The 14,126-nt window shown below is 47.9% G+C and overlaps 1 protein-coding gene across 4 annotated transcripts; it reads left to right on the plus strand.

Annotated features, from left to right (window-relative positions):
* Window positions 1-826: 826 nt before the first annotated feature.
* Window positions 827-13,940, plus strand: JOSD1 (Josephin domain containing 1). Of its 4 annotated transcripts, XR_013994075.1 has the most exons (7): window positions 827-1,163; window positions 1,531-2,366; window positions 10,330-10,458; window positions 10,595-10,789; window positions 11,877-11,940; window positions 12,095-12,170; window positions 12,269-13,940. XR_013994075.1 is itself a non-coding variant. In XM_081060828.1 (6 exons), the coding sequence occupies exons 2-6, from the start codon at window positions 2,182-2,184 to the stop codon at window positions 12,098-12,100; spliced, it is 579 nt and encodes a 192-aa protein (XP_080916954.1). In that variant the 5' UTR covers window positions 1,102-1,229; window positions 1,531-2,181; the 3' UTR covers window positions 12,101-13,940. The 4 variants fall into 4 exon arrangements, 3 of the variants coding, with proteins under 3 accessions (XP_080916953.1, XP_080916954.1, XP_080916952.1); XM_081060828.1 differs by having other exon boundaries at window positions 1,102-1,229; window positions 12,095-13,940; XM_081060827.1 differs by having other exon boundaries at window positions 11,877-13,940.
* The last annotated feature ends 186 nt before the right edge of the window (window positions 13,941-14,126 follow it).

Consider the following 14,126-nt stretch of genomic DNA (forward strand, 5'->3'; position numbering starts at 1 on the left):
AGTATCTACATCACAGGATAGTTAACAACCAATGAGTTTATTTTTGTAAAACACTTAGAACAACGCCTGCAAGCCCCAATAACTAATCTTATCTAACTGTACCCCTTAACTGGTTTACAAATGACAAAAATTTAAGGTAATTCAAAAGTTGTCTGATCAGCCCAGAGCACTCCCAACCCATAAAGCAGGCACTCAAGCCTGAGTTAAGTGATAACTATGTTGCGTACAATGGTGTTGAGTACTGTTGAAGCACAGTTAAAGAAATGACTTAATTGTAAGCGTGATCTCGTTTTTCCAATTTTCTGAACAAAAATCTAAAAGGAGGGCAGTTAAGGTGGATAGTATTTGATGATGACTTCCATTTGTCCTAGGGGTACATAAAGGGGGGAAAATACACGCGGGCCTGAATCACCCTTCTGACACACAATGCGTTTAGATAGGCCTTAAGAAAAACCGGAGCGGAAAAGCTCTGTGGCAGCAACCGTGAGGGCGGGAGGACAGTGGTCTGTGTGTAGTGAACCGAGGAACTGAAATCGGACTCTTCACTCCACTAGTAATGTGACTCAGCCTCAGGGCTCTTGGAAAGTGCAGCACCGTCGGGCTCACGCTCACCCAGGAGAATTCGCGCCCGACCGTGTCGGTAAGGTGCTTTGAAATCACTAGGTGAACGGCGCGCTGCACAAACACAAAAGGATCAGCGTAGTCGTAGCTAGACCGGGCTCGCGAAAGCAGTCTAGTAGCACGGCCCCGAGAGAGGGGCGGGGTGGGGAGAGCTGCGAAGTGCAGCCGCGGGCTAGGTCACCGCCCCGGAACGGCGCCAACGCTCGGGGGAGGAGCGGGGACGGGAGCGGCGGGCGTCGAGGCGGGACTGTCGCAGGCCGCCCCTCCCTGCGCAGCCCGCGGAGGGCCCGAGCCAAGAAGCCGGACAGCAGCTCTACCCGGCGCCGCCGCGGGGCTACCCAGCCCGGCCCCCGCATGCACCAGACCGTCCAACGCTGCCCACACCCACCCCACAATCGCGCGGTTGCCGCGGCCCCCGAAGCCGGCGCCGCTGACGTCAGGCTGACACCAGACGTGACGCTGCGGCGGGGCGGGAGCCAGGACGGCGCAGGAGGACGTTTCCGGAGCACGCGCCGGGCGTGGGCCGCTGACGTCGGGCTCAGGTGCGCGCTTGCCCGCTCGCGGTCCAGGTGGCGGCCACCAGCTCCAGGTGGCGGCGGCCTGCAGCGGTGAGGGGGAGGCCCGCGGCGCGTACGCGAGTTGGCGCGGGAGCTGAGTTTGGGGAGCGACGGGAGGGCGCCTCGGCTTGCACTCACGTGACCGGCGGGAGCTTGGGGTGGGGGCGGCGAGACGGGTGGGCCCCCGAGGGCGAGGCACATTGTCCGGCCCCACCCCTCGCGGGCCTGTGGGTGCCAGCGAAGGACCTTCCCTCGGGCTGGGGCCGGACCCGCCGCGCCGCTTCCCCGGCCGGCCTGCTTCTTTGCGGCGGCCCGTCTGACCGCGGGAGCTGACCGGGATTGTTTCCCGCAGGGCCGCTGCGAGAAGGTGAGAGTCCGCGCGTTGCGAGGGAGTCGCGCCCGCCGCGGCCCGCGCCCCGCGGGGCCCCACCGCACCCGAGGGGATGGAGAGCCTTCCGCGAGGCCCCAGCACGGCCCGCGGTTCCACGCTGGCCGGCCCTCGCTAGCCGCCTGCATTCTGCGTCTTCCCCACCACGTAGGCCTTGTCTTCTGAATCAGTGGCGTTGTGGTTGGAAAAGAAATGGAAGAAAAGGAGCGATGTGACGGATTTCGTTTGGTCCTCCTGCATTGAGGCCTGGTGGGCTTTTGCAGAGAGGAAAACAGCATCAAGAAAATCGTGGGTTTTTTTGGAGGGGGGGCGGGCGGGGCGGGGGGCGAAGGGAACAAGGTCTTAGATTTTTATACGGTATTTTTAGAATTCTGCACTTTGCCAGTGGTGGCGAAATACACTAATCCAAAAGTTATTTTTCTATTGAGAAGAGAGAAGAGGTGGATTGTTTTTCCTTGTGATTTCAACCTTTCTCTCCGTGACAAAGCATAAATCACGGACACCAGAAAATAAAGTGGACCTCAGGAATCCTGAAAAGACTGAGAAGCTTCCATTCTTCCTCAGGAGGGAAGGGTAGGGTGTTTTTAGCTGTCTCTGGAACCTAAAACGAAAAACATGAGCTGCGTGCCATGGAAAGGAGACAAGGCCAAATCTGAATCATTGGAGCTGCCCCAGGCAGCACCCCCACAAATTTATCATGAGAAACAGCGTAGGGAGCTCTGTGCCCTGCATGCCCTCAATAACGTCTTCCAGGACAGCAATGCCTTCACCCGGGAAACGCTGCAAGAGATTTTCCAGAGGTAGGGGACCCCCTTCTTCTTGGCATCTTGATACGTTTTGCTATTGCTGAATTTCTGTGGGTGGGGTAATATCTCAGCTATATAGACCTTCAAACCAACAAGTATTAGCAGCTAGATGCTTGTTAGCAGGTATAAGGGACAGAGGCAATGTGAAAGATAATCATTACCATTTATTGAGCACTTACTATGGGCCGGGCACAGTGCTAAGGGCCTCAGTGGTGTCATCTCAACAATCCCATAGAATGTGTTCTTTCCATTTCTGGGATAAAGACAGGGCTCAGAAGTTCAGTAATTTGCCCAAGGTGACATAACGAGATGGAGCCAAGCTTGAGTTCAGGTTTGTAACTGTGCTGTTGACTGCTGTGCTATAAATGCCCCTCAAGTCCTGCCCCCAGGGAGTTTACATTCTGGAAGGGGACAAGCCATTGTACACCCGTCATGGGAACCTACCACCAATGTGGGTTCAGGAAGAAAAGTGTACACACAACACTTAGCTTTTCAATGAGGCAATGTGTTGGCCTTGGTGCTTTGCATACTTTTGTGTAGCCCTCCCAAGGTGTTTTACTGTGTCTGTTTTAGTGATAGAGAAATGAGTGGGAGGGTCAGGCAATTTGTCTAAATAGCTTCTAAATAGCAAAGCTACAAAGTGAACCTGACTCTTGATCCCCTCTTCTACTTCATGCTAGATGCCCCCCCTTTTTTAAAATTTTATTGGGGAAGGGGAACAGGACTTTATTGGGGAACAGTGTGTACTTCCAGGACTTTTTCCCAAGTCAAGTTGTTGTCCTTTCAGTCTTAGTTATGGAGGGTGCAGCTCAGCTCCAGGTCTAGTTGCCATTGCTAGTTGCAGGGGGCACAGCCCACCATCCCTTGCGGGAGTCGAACCAGCAACCTTGTGGTTGAGAGGACGTGCTCCAACCAACTGAGCCATCTGGGAGCTCAGCGGCAGCTCAGCTCAAGGTGCCATGTTCAGTCTTAGTTGCAAGGGGCAGAGCGCACCATCCCCCACAGGACTAGAGGAGTTGAACTGGCAACCTTGTGGTTGAGAGCCCACTGGCCCATGCGGGAATCGAACCGGCAGCCTTCGGAGTTAGGAGCATGGAGCTCCAACTGCCTGAGCCACCAGCCCGGCCCCCTAGATGCCTTTTTTTACCTCTTTGCCAAATGCTACCCGACAGGTTGAGAGAAGTTCAGCTTTTTTCTCTCGGCTTTGATGTTCTAAAATTCTTTTATCAAAGGGTTTGAGAATTAATTCTGCGGTGCCTAGATGGACACAGCAGCGGGTCTGCGGTCCATAGCAACTTTGGCAGTGCGCCTGTCTCATTGCTCCAGCTACAAAGTGTTAGGCCAGCTCAGTTCTCAGTGCAGAGAAAGCTCAAGAATTCTCCAAGCAGTGCATATTGGCAATTCCAGAAGACTCTTCTGACTCTCTTCACTCAGAGATGAAATTATTGCCCCCAGAAGGACCTGAATTACAGCTGGAAACAGCCTATTTTGGTTGATTTGTGAAGCATAGATGTGGACCATTTACCCTGAAAAAAACCATAGTCCTCTCTTAAAAGAATGTTAATCCCAGTGTGCTGACAAATTATAATGAGGGTAATTATTTTCCACTGCCTATAATAACCATAGTAATGCCTTAGCAGGGCAGATGTGTCATTTGCATCATGGCCATTATCTGGCAAGGAGAATTAACTCTTCAGGAAATGGGGCCCTGGCAGGTGAAATAATTTGTCTCAGATCACCAAGTCATGTAAGTGAAAGTAGAAAGGAGGCCAGTCCATTAGACTGGTTCTTTTAGCCGCCCATTAATATTTCTTCTTCTAATTGGGTATTTGCAAATTATTTCCTAATCTAAGACTAGGGAGAAGGAAAGGACTCATACAGTGAGTACTTGAACTGCTTGCTGCTTTGTAATATGTAACAATCTTGCAACAACCTTGTCGGTAGTGATCCAAACAAACTAAGATTCAGTTTAAGCAATTTGCCCAGTTTCACTCCCTAGTAGATTTCAACTGGAGATTCTGTGTGTCCATTCAGAAGTTTTTCATTTCTATAAATTTGGTCCCTCATCTGACATTACAGTCACTAACACGATGAACACTCACTGTGTGCAAAGCACTATTCTGAGTGCTTTTCCTTGTGTTAACTCATTCTTCACACTAATCTTAAAAGGTAGGTTTTGTTATTTCCCATTTTTCCAGATGAGGAAATCATGGCACACAGTTCACAGAGCTATTAATGGCAGGATTGGGATCCAAGCTTTGTGACTCCAGGGCCTGCCCTTCTAGCTGCTGCTTCCTGAGTATTGGAAAGGCATGTCAGAACAATTATATCGTCAGTAGCTGTTCACCCTGATAGTAAGTTGGACCTGGACTATGATTATAAGCTGTTTGTGGATAATAATGGGACTCTTTCAGCTGTGTTTTCCCTGAATGAAAGAATGCTAGATATTTGCTAAACACTCACATGGAACCAGAGTTCTATTCCTGGCTTTTAAAGCTTTAGGAAGTTGTATTACATTCCCCGATTCCCTATTAGCATAATGTAAAAATCCACCTTAAAGTGATAGCAAACAAGTAAGTGTACATAAAGAAAATAAACTGTCCCCACTTAAGGTGGAATTCTATACAGAATATTTTGTATGGAAAGATTCTGTGTGGATGAATAGAAACAGAAAAAGCGTGAACAGGAATCAGAGAAAAAGCGAAGGGAGAAGAGGTGAGAGAGAAAATGGAATCTTTTAAACATTTACTGGCTGCCTGCATTGTGCCAGGCCCTGCTAGGCACTGTAGAGAAAACAAGTTGAACAGGAAGGACTCAGCCTCTGAGAAGTACATCTCAGAGCTAGACATTGACCAGGCCTTGACAATAGATTAGCTAGAACCATGAATTTTAGAGCAATATAGAAGAAAAAGAGGATCTATTTGGATCTTAACAGAAAGAACAGTAATGTTGGCAGGTTTAACTAGATGATTTGAAATTCCCAGACCTAACATTCCATGCTTTTTTTGAAGATGTGGCTAATGAATGGTAGAAATGAGAAAAATTTTTATTAATGCCATTTGTTGAGAGGAAGTTCATCCTAGCAGTTGAATTTTAGCCAGATAAAAGAGGAGAAATAAAAAGCAGGGTGGAGTTGCAATACAGTTGTGGATCGGAGATGACTCATGTTTGGAATAGAAATGAATAGGAACTTCGAAAGAACTAAGCTAATGACTTGGCAGCAGCGGGGAAGAGAGGAGTCAGAGGTGGGACAGGCTTGGCCCAGGATTTGGAGATAGTGGTAATGTCCCCAGTGATAGCAAAACTAGGTTTGAAAAGGGTTAGTTTTCAACATGGGAAATTAGAGAAAAGATCCGAAACTGGGCAGTGTCACCAGTGTGCACGTATACAGATTCGGATATTTGATCTCATACATTTTATCGTGTGTGTGTCGGCTTTGAAAAAGAAAGGACTTAGAAGTCATGATACGATAGTAGCTTTGCTATGTTGTTTCGAAAATCCTCAGGCCTCAAACATTTTCATTAGATTCATCTCAATTTTTCAGTGATCAAATGGCCTTGCAGGTAGGTATGCGTTTCTCTCCCAAATAAAATAGCTGTTAAAATCTAAAGAGATGAAAACTAGCTTGGTACCAGGGGGAAAATCTAATGCAAGCTGGAAGGGACAGAGATTATAGATATTGATGCACAACCAGCGTTCTCTCCCATAGAGGGGGAAATCCTCCGGCCTCCCTATTAAAAGGTCCCTGAACAGGTGGACAGAGCCACATTTCAAAGTATGGTGGTTGTAAATTGAGAAAAGGTGTTGTTGATGTTAACCTCTGGATACCTGAATTATCTCGTGCAAGGGCCAGGTAAACACATGGTTGTCATCATCATAGGCAACACCTACCACAGAGTACTTCTATGTGCATGGCCCTATGATCTGTGCTTTACATATTTAATAATTTAAAGACATCAGGAAGTTCTGAACCAAATTTTCTAATGTCACATGTCTTCAGACCTGATAAAAAGGAAAACAATAATTATGGGAGAAAAGGAATCTCGAGACTGTCTCCACATCTCCTGTTCATTAAAATCTGAACTCATCACCATAGCCAGACACAGTGGTAACCACGAGAGAGGATCTAGAACTTAGGTGTGAGACCTAGACTGTAGAGCCCCTTGTAGGTCGCTTCAAATCTCATGGCTCTAACCTCTAGCTGTGACAACAAGTGAGAGGCCTGCTTTATAGTCCAGAATTTCTGTTGACATCATTAAGACAGCCCTGAACAGGAGTTTGCCAAGGAGTCTCCAGAAAACAATCCATTGGAACAGAACTGGGATCTCATGGAATTCAGTGGGACCAGTGTTGAAACACCCAGGAGACTATTTGGTGTAGCCTTAGCTCCCTCTGTTCAGAGTTGGGAGGTTGAATCCTAGCTCTGCCACTTACTAGCTATATAGGACTGGGCAAGTCACGGTAACCTCTGCACCTCACCTTCTGTATTTACACTGTGGGGTTAATCTCTATCTCAGGATTGGTGGAAGGATTAGTGATAAAGCTTATAAAAGTAGCTGACACAGTGGCACTTAGTAACATCAAAACAAGTGCTGGTATGGTATAGTAGACACACAGGGCAGACACGCCCCACTTACCCTGTTACCCGGAAATAAGACCTAGCCGAACAATCAGCTCTAATGCGTCTTTTGGAGCAAAAATTAACATAAGACCCAGTCTTATTTTACTATACTATACTATGTATGTATTACTTATTATAATATAAGACCGGGTCTTATATTAATTTTTGTTCTGAAAGACGCATTAGAACTGATTGTCCAGCTAGGTCTTATTTTCAGAGAAACACGGTATTCAAATGACCATTCCTCTAGGAATGAGATGGAAGCCATTCTCAGCATTTCCTATATTGATACAGTTTGACCAACACGTTTACTCAGTTGCCAGTGCCTAGCTGGGAGGGATACAGGGTAGAAGAGCCATTTCCTTGGCTTTAAGGAATTGGCTTTGTATAAAATAACTGAATTCTTCAGTGATCCTATAATATAGGAATCGTTGTGATTTTTACAGATTAAGCTAACAGGCATAGAGATTAAATCGCACAATTAGTATTGCCGCTGCTTGGATGTAAATTCCTATGTGTGGTCCTCCCATCTCCCTCCTTTTTCTGCTACAGAGGAGCCAGGAAGATTCCATGGAGGAGGCAGGATGTGAAGTTGAGCCTGAAGACGCTTTATTTGACCCAGAACAGGAAGTAGGGTGAAAGAATAGAGGCCACGTGGTCCTGATGCCTGCTGTGCACTAAGCCCAGTGAGAGGGAACCAGCTGGGAGGGCTGGAGTGGGCCAGCCAGGCAGGCAGCCCCAGTGGCAGTTCTCACATCAGTGAGATAATGCCTTGGTGAACGTCAGGAACATACAGGTGAATTGGAGGAAGGAGAGTTTGGAAACAAGGAGATCAATTTAGGATCCTGTTTCAAAAGTCCAGGTGTAGGATGAGGGGCCTCCAGTTAGCGGGGAGAGAGCGTGAGAGCAGACAGGAAAGGATTTGAATCTGAGATAGAAGATGTAGGACAGGAGAAGAGACTCTTGGAACACTCGCCCTGTAAGGTGCCCCTCCACAAAAACGTTTGTGGTCAAATATGTTTGGGAGCTGAAAGGTATTATACCCGCTCTCCTCAGGACTCAAGGTGAACATTAGGGGTTCTAAGAATTCCTGCAGGAAACCTGTTTTCTTGATTCATTTATCCATTGTGTTGAATGTCTTGTCTGATCCTCTGGGAGCGCATTCGGGAAAGTACGGCTCAGAGGTTTGAGCCTGGTAGGGAGTTAGATAGTGAAAGAGGTGGAAGACTCAGCAGTTTCTTTGTTGGAGCTTTCAATGCATCTACTGGCTAGAGACTTCACTGGAAGTAACGAGAAGCTATTGAAAAAATAGAAAAGGGAAAGGAACTTGATATATCTTGAGCTGGGCTTTCTTTCATATGCTTTTGCATTGAGTCCGAGTGCCCAAGAACCCACTGAGAGCCTTTGTCCTATTGGGCTACACTTGCAGCCCAGGCCCCAGGGACTCAGCTGGCCTTTCCTCTTACTAACCCGCTACCACCACCCACTCTGATCCTGGGTCCTTGCCATGAGACAGGCCCGACTTTCAAGTCAAGCGAATCCGAGTTTTCATCCGGGTTCTGTCACCGGCTAAGATAAGTGATCATGGACAAGTCATCCAAACTTCAGTTTTTAAACCTGTAAAATGGAATAATTCATAATCTCATAGGCTGATTGTGGGAATTAAATGGATACATATGAAGGCATCTGTCACGGGCTTGGCACAGACGTTTTCAGTCAATGGTAGTTATTGTTACAGGCAAAATGGTTTAGTTGCAGAGTGGAATGCAGTGTATGCAGATACCCTTTGCTAGCTCTAGAGACAAGCATGTAAGCTTTTCTTATTTTAAGGGTCTCCTACTACTATTTACAGAAAAAGATAGGATAACAAACATTTCCACAAACATTCCTTGAGCACCTAGCATGTGCCAGGTACTCTGGGCCCTGCTGATGTAGCATTCACGGGGTAGAGAAGGCCCCTGCTGTCATTCTCGTGTGGGAAAACAGAGCAATGGGAAGACGTGTCCGGTGGTAACAAGGGCTGCAATTAAATTAAAGTGGGTGGATGGGAGAAATCACGGCAGGAATACTTGAGACCCAAATAATGAGCAGACCGAGTGATGACCTAGGGGCAGAGCGCAGACAGCAGCACCGTGGCTGAGCACAGAGGCCCTCAGTGCGAGGTCTGTGTGCTGCTAAGGGGTGGGACGAGATCGGCAGGATCTTGGGAGGCTTGCAGGCCAGAGGAAAAAGTGTACGTTGTAGTTCAGTGCTTTGGGGGCCAGTGGAGGGTTTAAGCAGTGGCAGGAGTGTTTTATGTTTGAAAAAATTATCAGTGTGTTTGCTGTATATAGAGAAGTTTTGGGGTTATTTAAGAATTTTTTAAATAGTATTTCTTAAGTTTTTACAAATCGACCTAAAGTCTCAATGCTCTTCTGGAGATGGCATTTAGCAACCTGCCGGACATCTGTTCTCCACTTTTATTGCACATTTCCCTTCATCCCCTTCACACATGCTGCCCTTTCCGTCAACATGGCCCTTCCTCAGGTTCTGGCCTGACAAGCCTGTGAAAGCAAAATAATAGAATTGGAAATGCCTTTGCAGAGCTGACCGTGCCTTGAGATGGAGGGGCTGAAGAGGCCTGGCCAAAAATGGCTTTAAGCTGGCTGTGCAGACCAGACTGTCTGACACACTAAGACATTTTCAATTGATTTTTTTAATATTTTTAAAATTTTTATTCCAGTATTTTACACAAACATATATTTGGAATGCTTTAGGTGGTCATGCGTTCTAGTTTAATAGGGGCCTTACTACTTTTTATTGCTTCACATCTGGCTCCAATTCATACATTTATGTTACCTGCCTGGGCCCCTGTAGGCCCTTGAGTATTAAATGATTAATGATTACCAAGTGTGCAAGCCTTAAATGGAAAATTTTAAACTGTAAAAACTGAGTAACAAATACTACCCATGAAAATATCAAATATTGTTTTCCATTGTTTAAAAAGCAGTTTCTATCAGGGCAGAAAATCAGCCAGGAAAAGGAGTGCAGAAATGGGTAGGCTGGGGATTTCCTAAGTGAGACTCCTTCGTGGGACGTGGTGTCCCTTGACTTCGCTGTAGACACACTTTCTAAATCACTCCTGAAGTATTGTCATGCATCAAAAGAGAGAATCCCTACAGCAGAGGAAGTCCAGACTACAAAAAACTTGGGTGAGAGCTGGTTACAGTTCACCTCAATGGGGGGCAGCAAGCTTCTGGGGCAGTGGGCTAAAGTGCTCTTCTGTCCCTGGTCCTGCAGGGCCAGGACGGTTAGACAGACCAGCAAGTCTCAGTCCTCCTCCTCTTACCTCCGTAGGCTGTCTCCGAATACCATGGTGACCCCTCACAAGAAGAGCATGCTGGGAAACGGGAACTACGATGTGAACGTCATTATGGCAGCACTTCAAACCAAAGGCTATGAAGCTGTTTGGTGGGACAAGCGCAGGTAATCTGAACCAGGCTCGATTTGATGAGAACTGGCGTTCAGGGCGCGAGTGGGCAGGTGGGTGGGCAGTTGTGAGACAGCCAGGGAACCTTGAGGAGGTGGCTGCCGCGGAGCCTGACACCGTTTCTTCCTGCAGGGACGTCAGTGCCATTGCCCTCACTCACGTCATGGGCTTCATCATGAACCTGCCTTCCAGCCTGTGCTGGGGGCCGCTGAAGTTGCCTCTCAAAAGGCAGCACTGGATCTGTGTTCGAGAGGTGGGCGGTGCCTACTACAACCTTGACTCCAAACTGAAGATGCCGGAGTGGATTGGTGGCGAGAACGAGCTCAGGTGCCTGTGGGGCTGATGCGCCGGGCTCCTCCCTTTGGTGTGTGCGGGAAGTTGAGCTCCTCTTGGTTATTTGACAAAGGAAGTGCAATTCTAGCTTTGCCTATAGTTGGATCCTCTCCCTGCCTTACTTAGAAGCAGAGGGCCTCAGATTTGAAAGACCGGGACTTTTGATGGCCCCTGATGACTTGAAGTCTCTTCAGTAGAGTCCCCAGCACCTGCGCTATGGCCTTCTGGTCCGGATGTTCTCTGCACCTAGACACCTGGGACAGTATAGCTGCCAGTCCAGAGAAAGGAAGACAGGCCACAGGGCTGTTTCCCTGGGACCACAGAAGAAACTTTTTTTTTTTAAAGATTTTATTGGGGAAGGGGAACAGGACTTTATTGGGGAACAGTGTGTACTTCCAGGACTTTTTTCCAAGTCAAATTGTTGTCCTTTCAGTCTTAGTTGTGGAGGGCGCAGCTCAGCTCCAGGTCCAGGTGCCGTTGCTAGTTGCAGGGGGCGCAGCCCACCATCTCTTGCGGGAGTCGAACCAGCAACTTTGTGGTTGAGAGGATGCGCTCCAACCAACTGAGCCATCTGTGAGCTCAGTGGCAGCTCAGCTCAAGGTGCTGTGTTCGATCTTAGTTGCAGGGGACAGAGCCCACCATCCCTTGTGGGAGTCGAGGAGTTGAACCGGCAACCTTGTGGTTGAGAGCCCACTGGCCCATGTGGGAATCGAACCGGCAGCCTTCGGAGTTAGGAGCACGGAGCTCCAACCGCCTGAACCACCGGGCTGGCCCAGAAGAAACTTTTTAAAGCAACTATAAGTCCTTTACTTTAGGATACTTTGGGCTGCCTGTTTGTCACAGAACTAGCTACTGTTGGCAATAGATGATGAGGAGGAAACATTCAGATTGGCAATCTGACTGGACAGATTGAGGGGTAACCAAAAGGGGGACCGTCCAAAAACAGATCACTACGAGTGTTTTGGGGACTGCCAAGTGTATCCTGAGGTTATTGATGGACATGCGACCCCCCCCCCCAAGAATGGAATTTGCCATTTTATCAGCATTTCATTTTCTCTTTCATCTACTCTTCTTCCCATAGGAAATTTCTAAAACATCATTTGCGAGGAAAGAACTGTGAACTCCTGCTGGTGGTACCAGAAGAGGTAGAGGCCCATCAGAGTTGGAGGGCCGATGTGTAACAGTTCTACCCAACCTTCCCTCACCTCACCCCCTAAATCCTCTGTGACGTGCTGTGGCCTATACCGTGGGTCTGTCCTTGCCACTTCCCCATACATCTCATCGGGTTTTCCCCCTCAGATTTGACAGTGCAATAGGCCAGATGTGTGGACTGTTACAAGAACCAACCAGCGCTACTCGTTCCTGGAAAAGGAAGGTAGGAGCTCTGGGCTTAGGGCAAGCGATGGAAGACCCTTGTTTTATTTGAGAGGAGAAGAAAAGTGGGTCCTAGCTTATTTTCCCTTTTCCTGTGAGGACTTGACAAGAGGTTCTGCTGGAGCTCACTGCTGCTCTCACCTGGAGATGCTGCCTCTGTGACCCCTTTCCTGGCAACTAGTGGGTCTGAAAACACAGTACATGCAAAGCCCATGTGACTGACTTGAAGGACCCAGAGCAAAAAGGACCTCTCAGGAAACCATCTCCAAAACCCCAGCAGCACTACAGCATGCCGTCTCCAACCCTTAATGCCAACCCTTTTTAAGGATGGTTTGTGGCCATCCTTGGAGTTTTGTAATGAAAAGTTCTCTAATATTCCACACCAGGTGGTTCAATCCTGCAACATTCTAGCGTGACAGGGTAAGCTAGATACCTAAGAGGACATGGCCAAAGCCAGGCTGGGGCAGGTATAGGCGACCTGCCTGCCTCACTCCAGCCTTGTCCCTGTCACATTTATTTAGGAGGCTCTGGGGAACAAGATAAGCAAAAGGGCAGTTTTCCCAGTTGACCTACTCCAGCAAATTCAGGAAAAAGTAAGTTTGCCTTTGACATCAAATTCCACTAGTTTAAGACAGTTGGGTGAGGAGTTTTAGGAAGAGAAGCTTCTCAGACATTACAACAGCTAGAATTGTAGAAGTCGTAGGCTTGGAGTCACTATAGTGACAGGAAGCAGAGCCCTCAAGTTGGGTGGTTACGTGTGTTATAGGACCTGGGTTTGTCATCTTTCTGTAGTTTCCTTTACAAATCAACTGAGAATTGACCCGTCCCCTACCTCTTTAAATAGTTGTAGGCCACTTTTCTCCTGTAACTTTGGAAAACGAGAGGAGGGGAAGTATCTATCATGCCACACTGGTGTCACCAAAGTGGTGTGGTTGCCTCAGAGCAGGGACGGCCTGTCTAGCCCTTCCAGAGGCCAGTCGTCTTAGTAGGTCTGAAAGCTTCCCCACTGGCCAGTCTTCTGTCCAGCAAAGCCAGCCTGGGGTTTGCACGTCAAGCTGAATGGGATGAAGCTGAGGCTTTCTCCTCCCCACTGTGACTGGAGTGCATGTTTACACCAGCACTTTTTCTGCACATGTCTCTTCAATCCAACAAGGCCGTTTTTTATGCTGAGTAACAGGCCACCAAGCGGCTACGGCATTACACCGTCTCAGCAACTGGCCGCAGTCTCTCCACCATTTTCTACACCAGACCTGCTTGGCACCACAGGGAGCTCTTTACCCCTGCACAATGACATTCCATCCACCACCAGCCAGAAGTTACAGCCAACCTTGCTGATTGTCACAAGCAGGACCTTGGGTCCATTGGCACTGTCAGTGATAGCCATTTCCTGTGAAGGGAGGAAACTCCTCTCTGCCAATCTGCTTGGGCCTGTGCAAATGGCACTTCAGTTGAGTCCCCATGTACTTGGAGTCCATGAGCCAATGGGATATGCAAAGACGCTTAAACATTTCAGGGCTGGTTTCTCTGTTCATATCCAATTCTGGTGCTTAGGAACAGGGACCCAAGCTGATGCCCAAGGGCAAAAAGCCCCATTTCCTTTAAGGAAGCGGGCAGGCCTGACCCTGATGCCCACTAAAGGGGCAACCCTAGGCTTTTTGTTTTTCCTGCCCCAATCCCCTTTTTTTTGTTGGCCTTGTGCTGGGTTTGTTTACAAAAGATGTATTTTGTTTAACCAAATATTAAAAATGGAGAACTCCATACATAAATCTCATCTGTCTGCCTGAATTTTGTAATTATGTAAAGGGAAAAAAAGGTTAAACTTGAGTGTGATGCTTTAGAAGGAATTCACTACCATCACAAGTCATCTTTTAGAGAGAGGCTGTGCTTTAGGGCAGCCCGTCTCTTTGCCTTTCCAATGTATTCTAATTTCAAGGTGTGTATCACAAGCACAAACATG

This window comes from Rhinolophus hipposideros, assembly GCF_964194185.1.
Source record: "Rhinolophus hipposideros genome assembly, chromosome: 9".
Taxonomy (NCBI): domain Eukaryota; kingdom Metazoa; phylum Chordata; class Mammalia; order Chiroptera; family Rhinolophidae; genus Rhinolophus; species Rhinolophus hipposideros.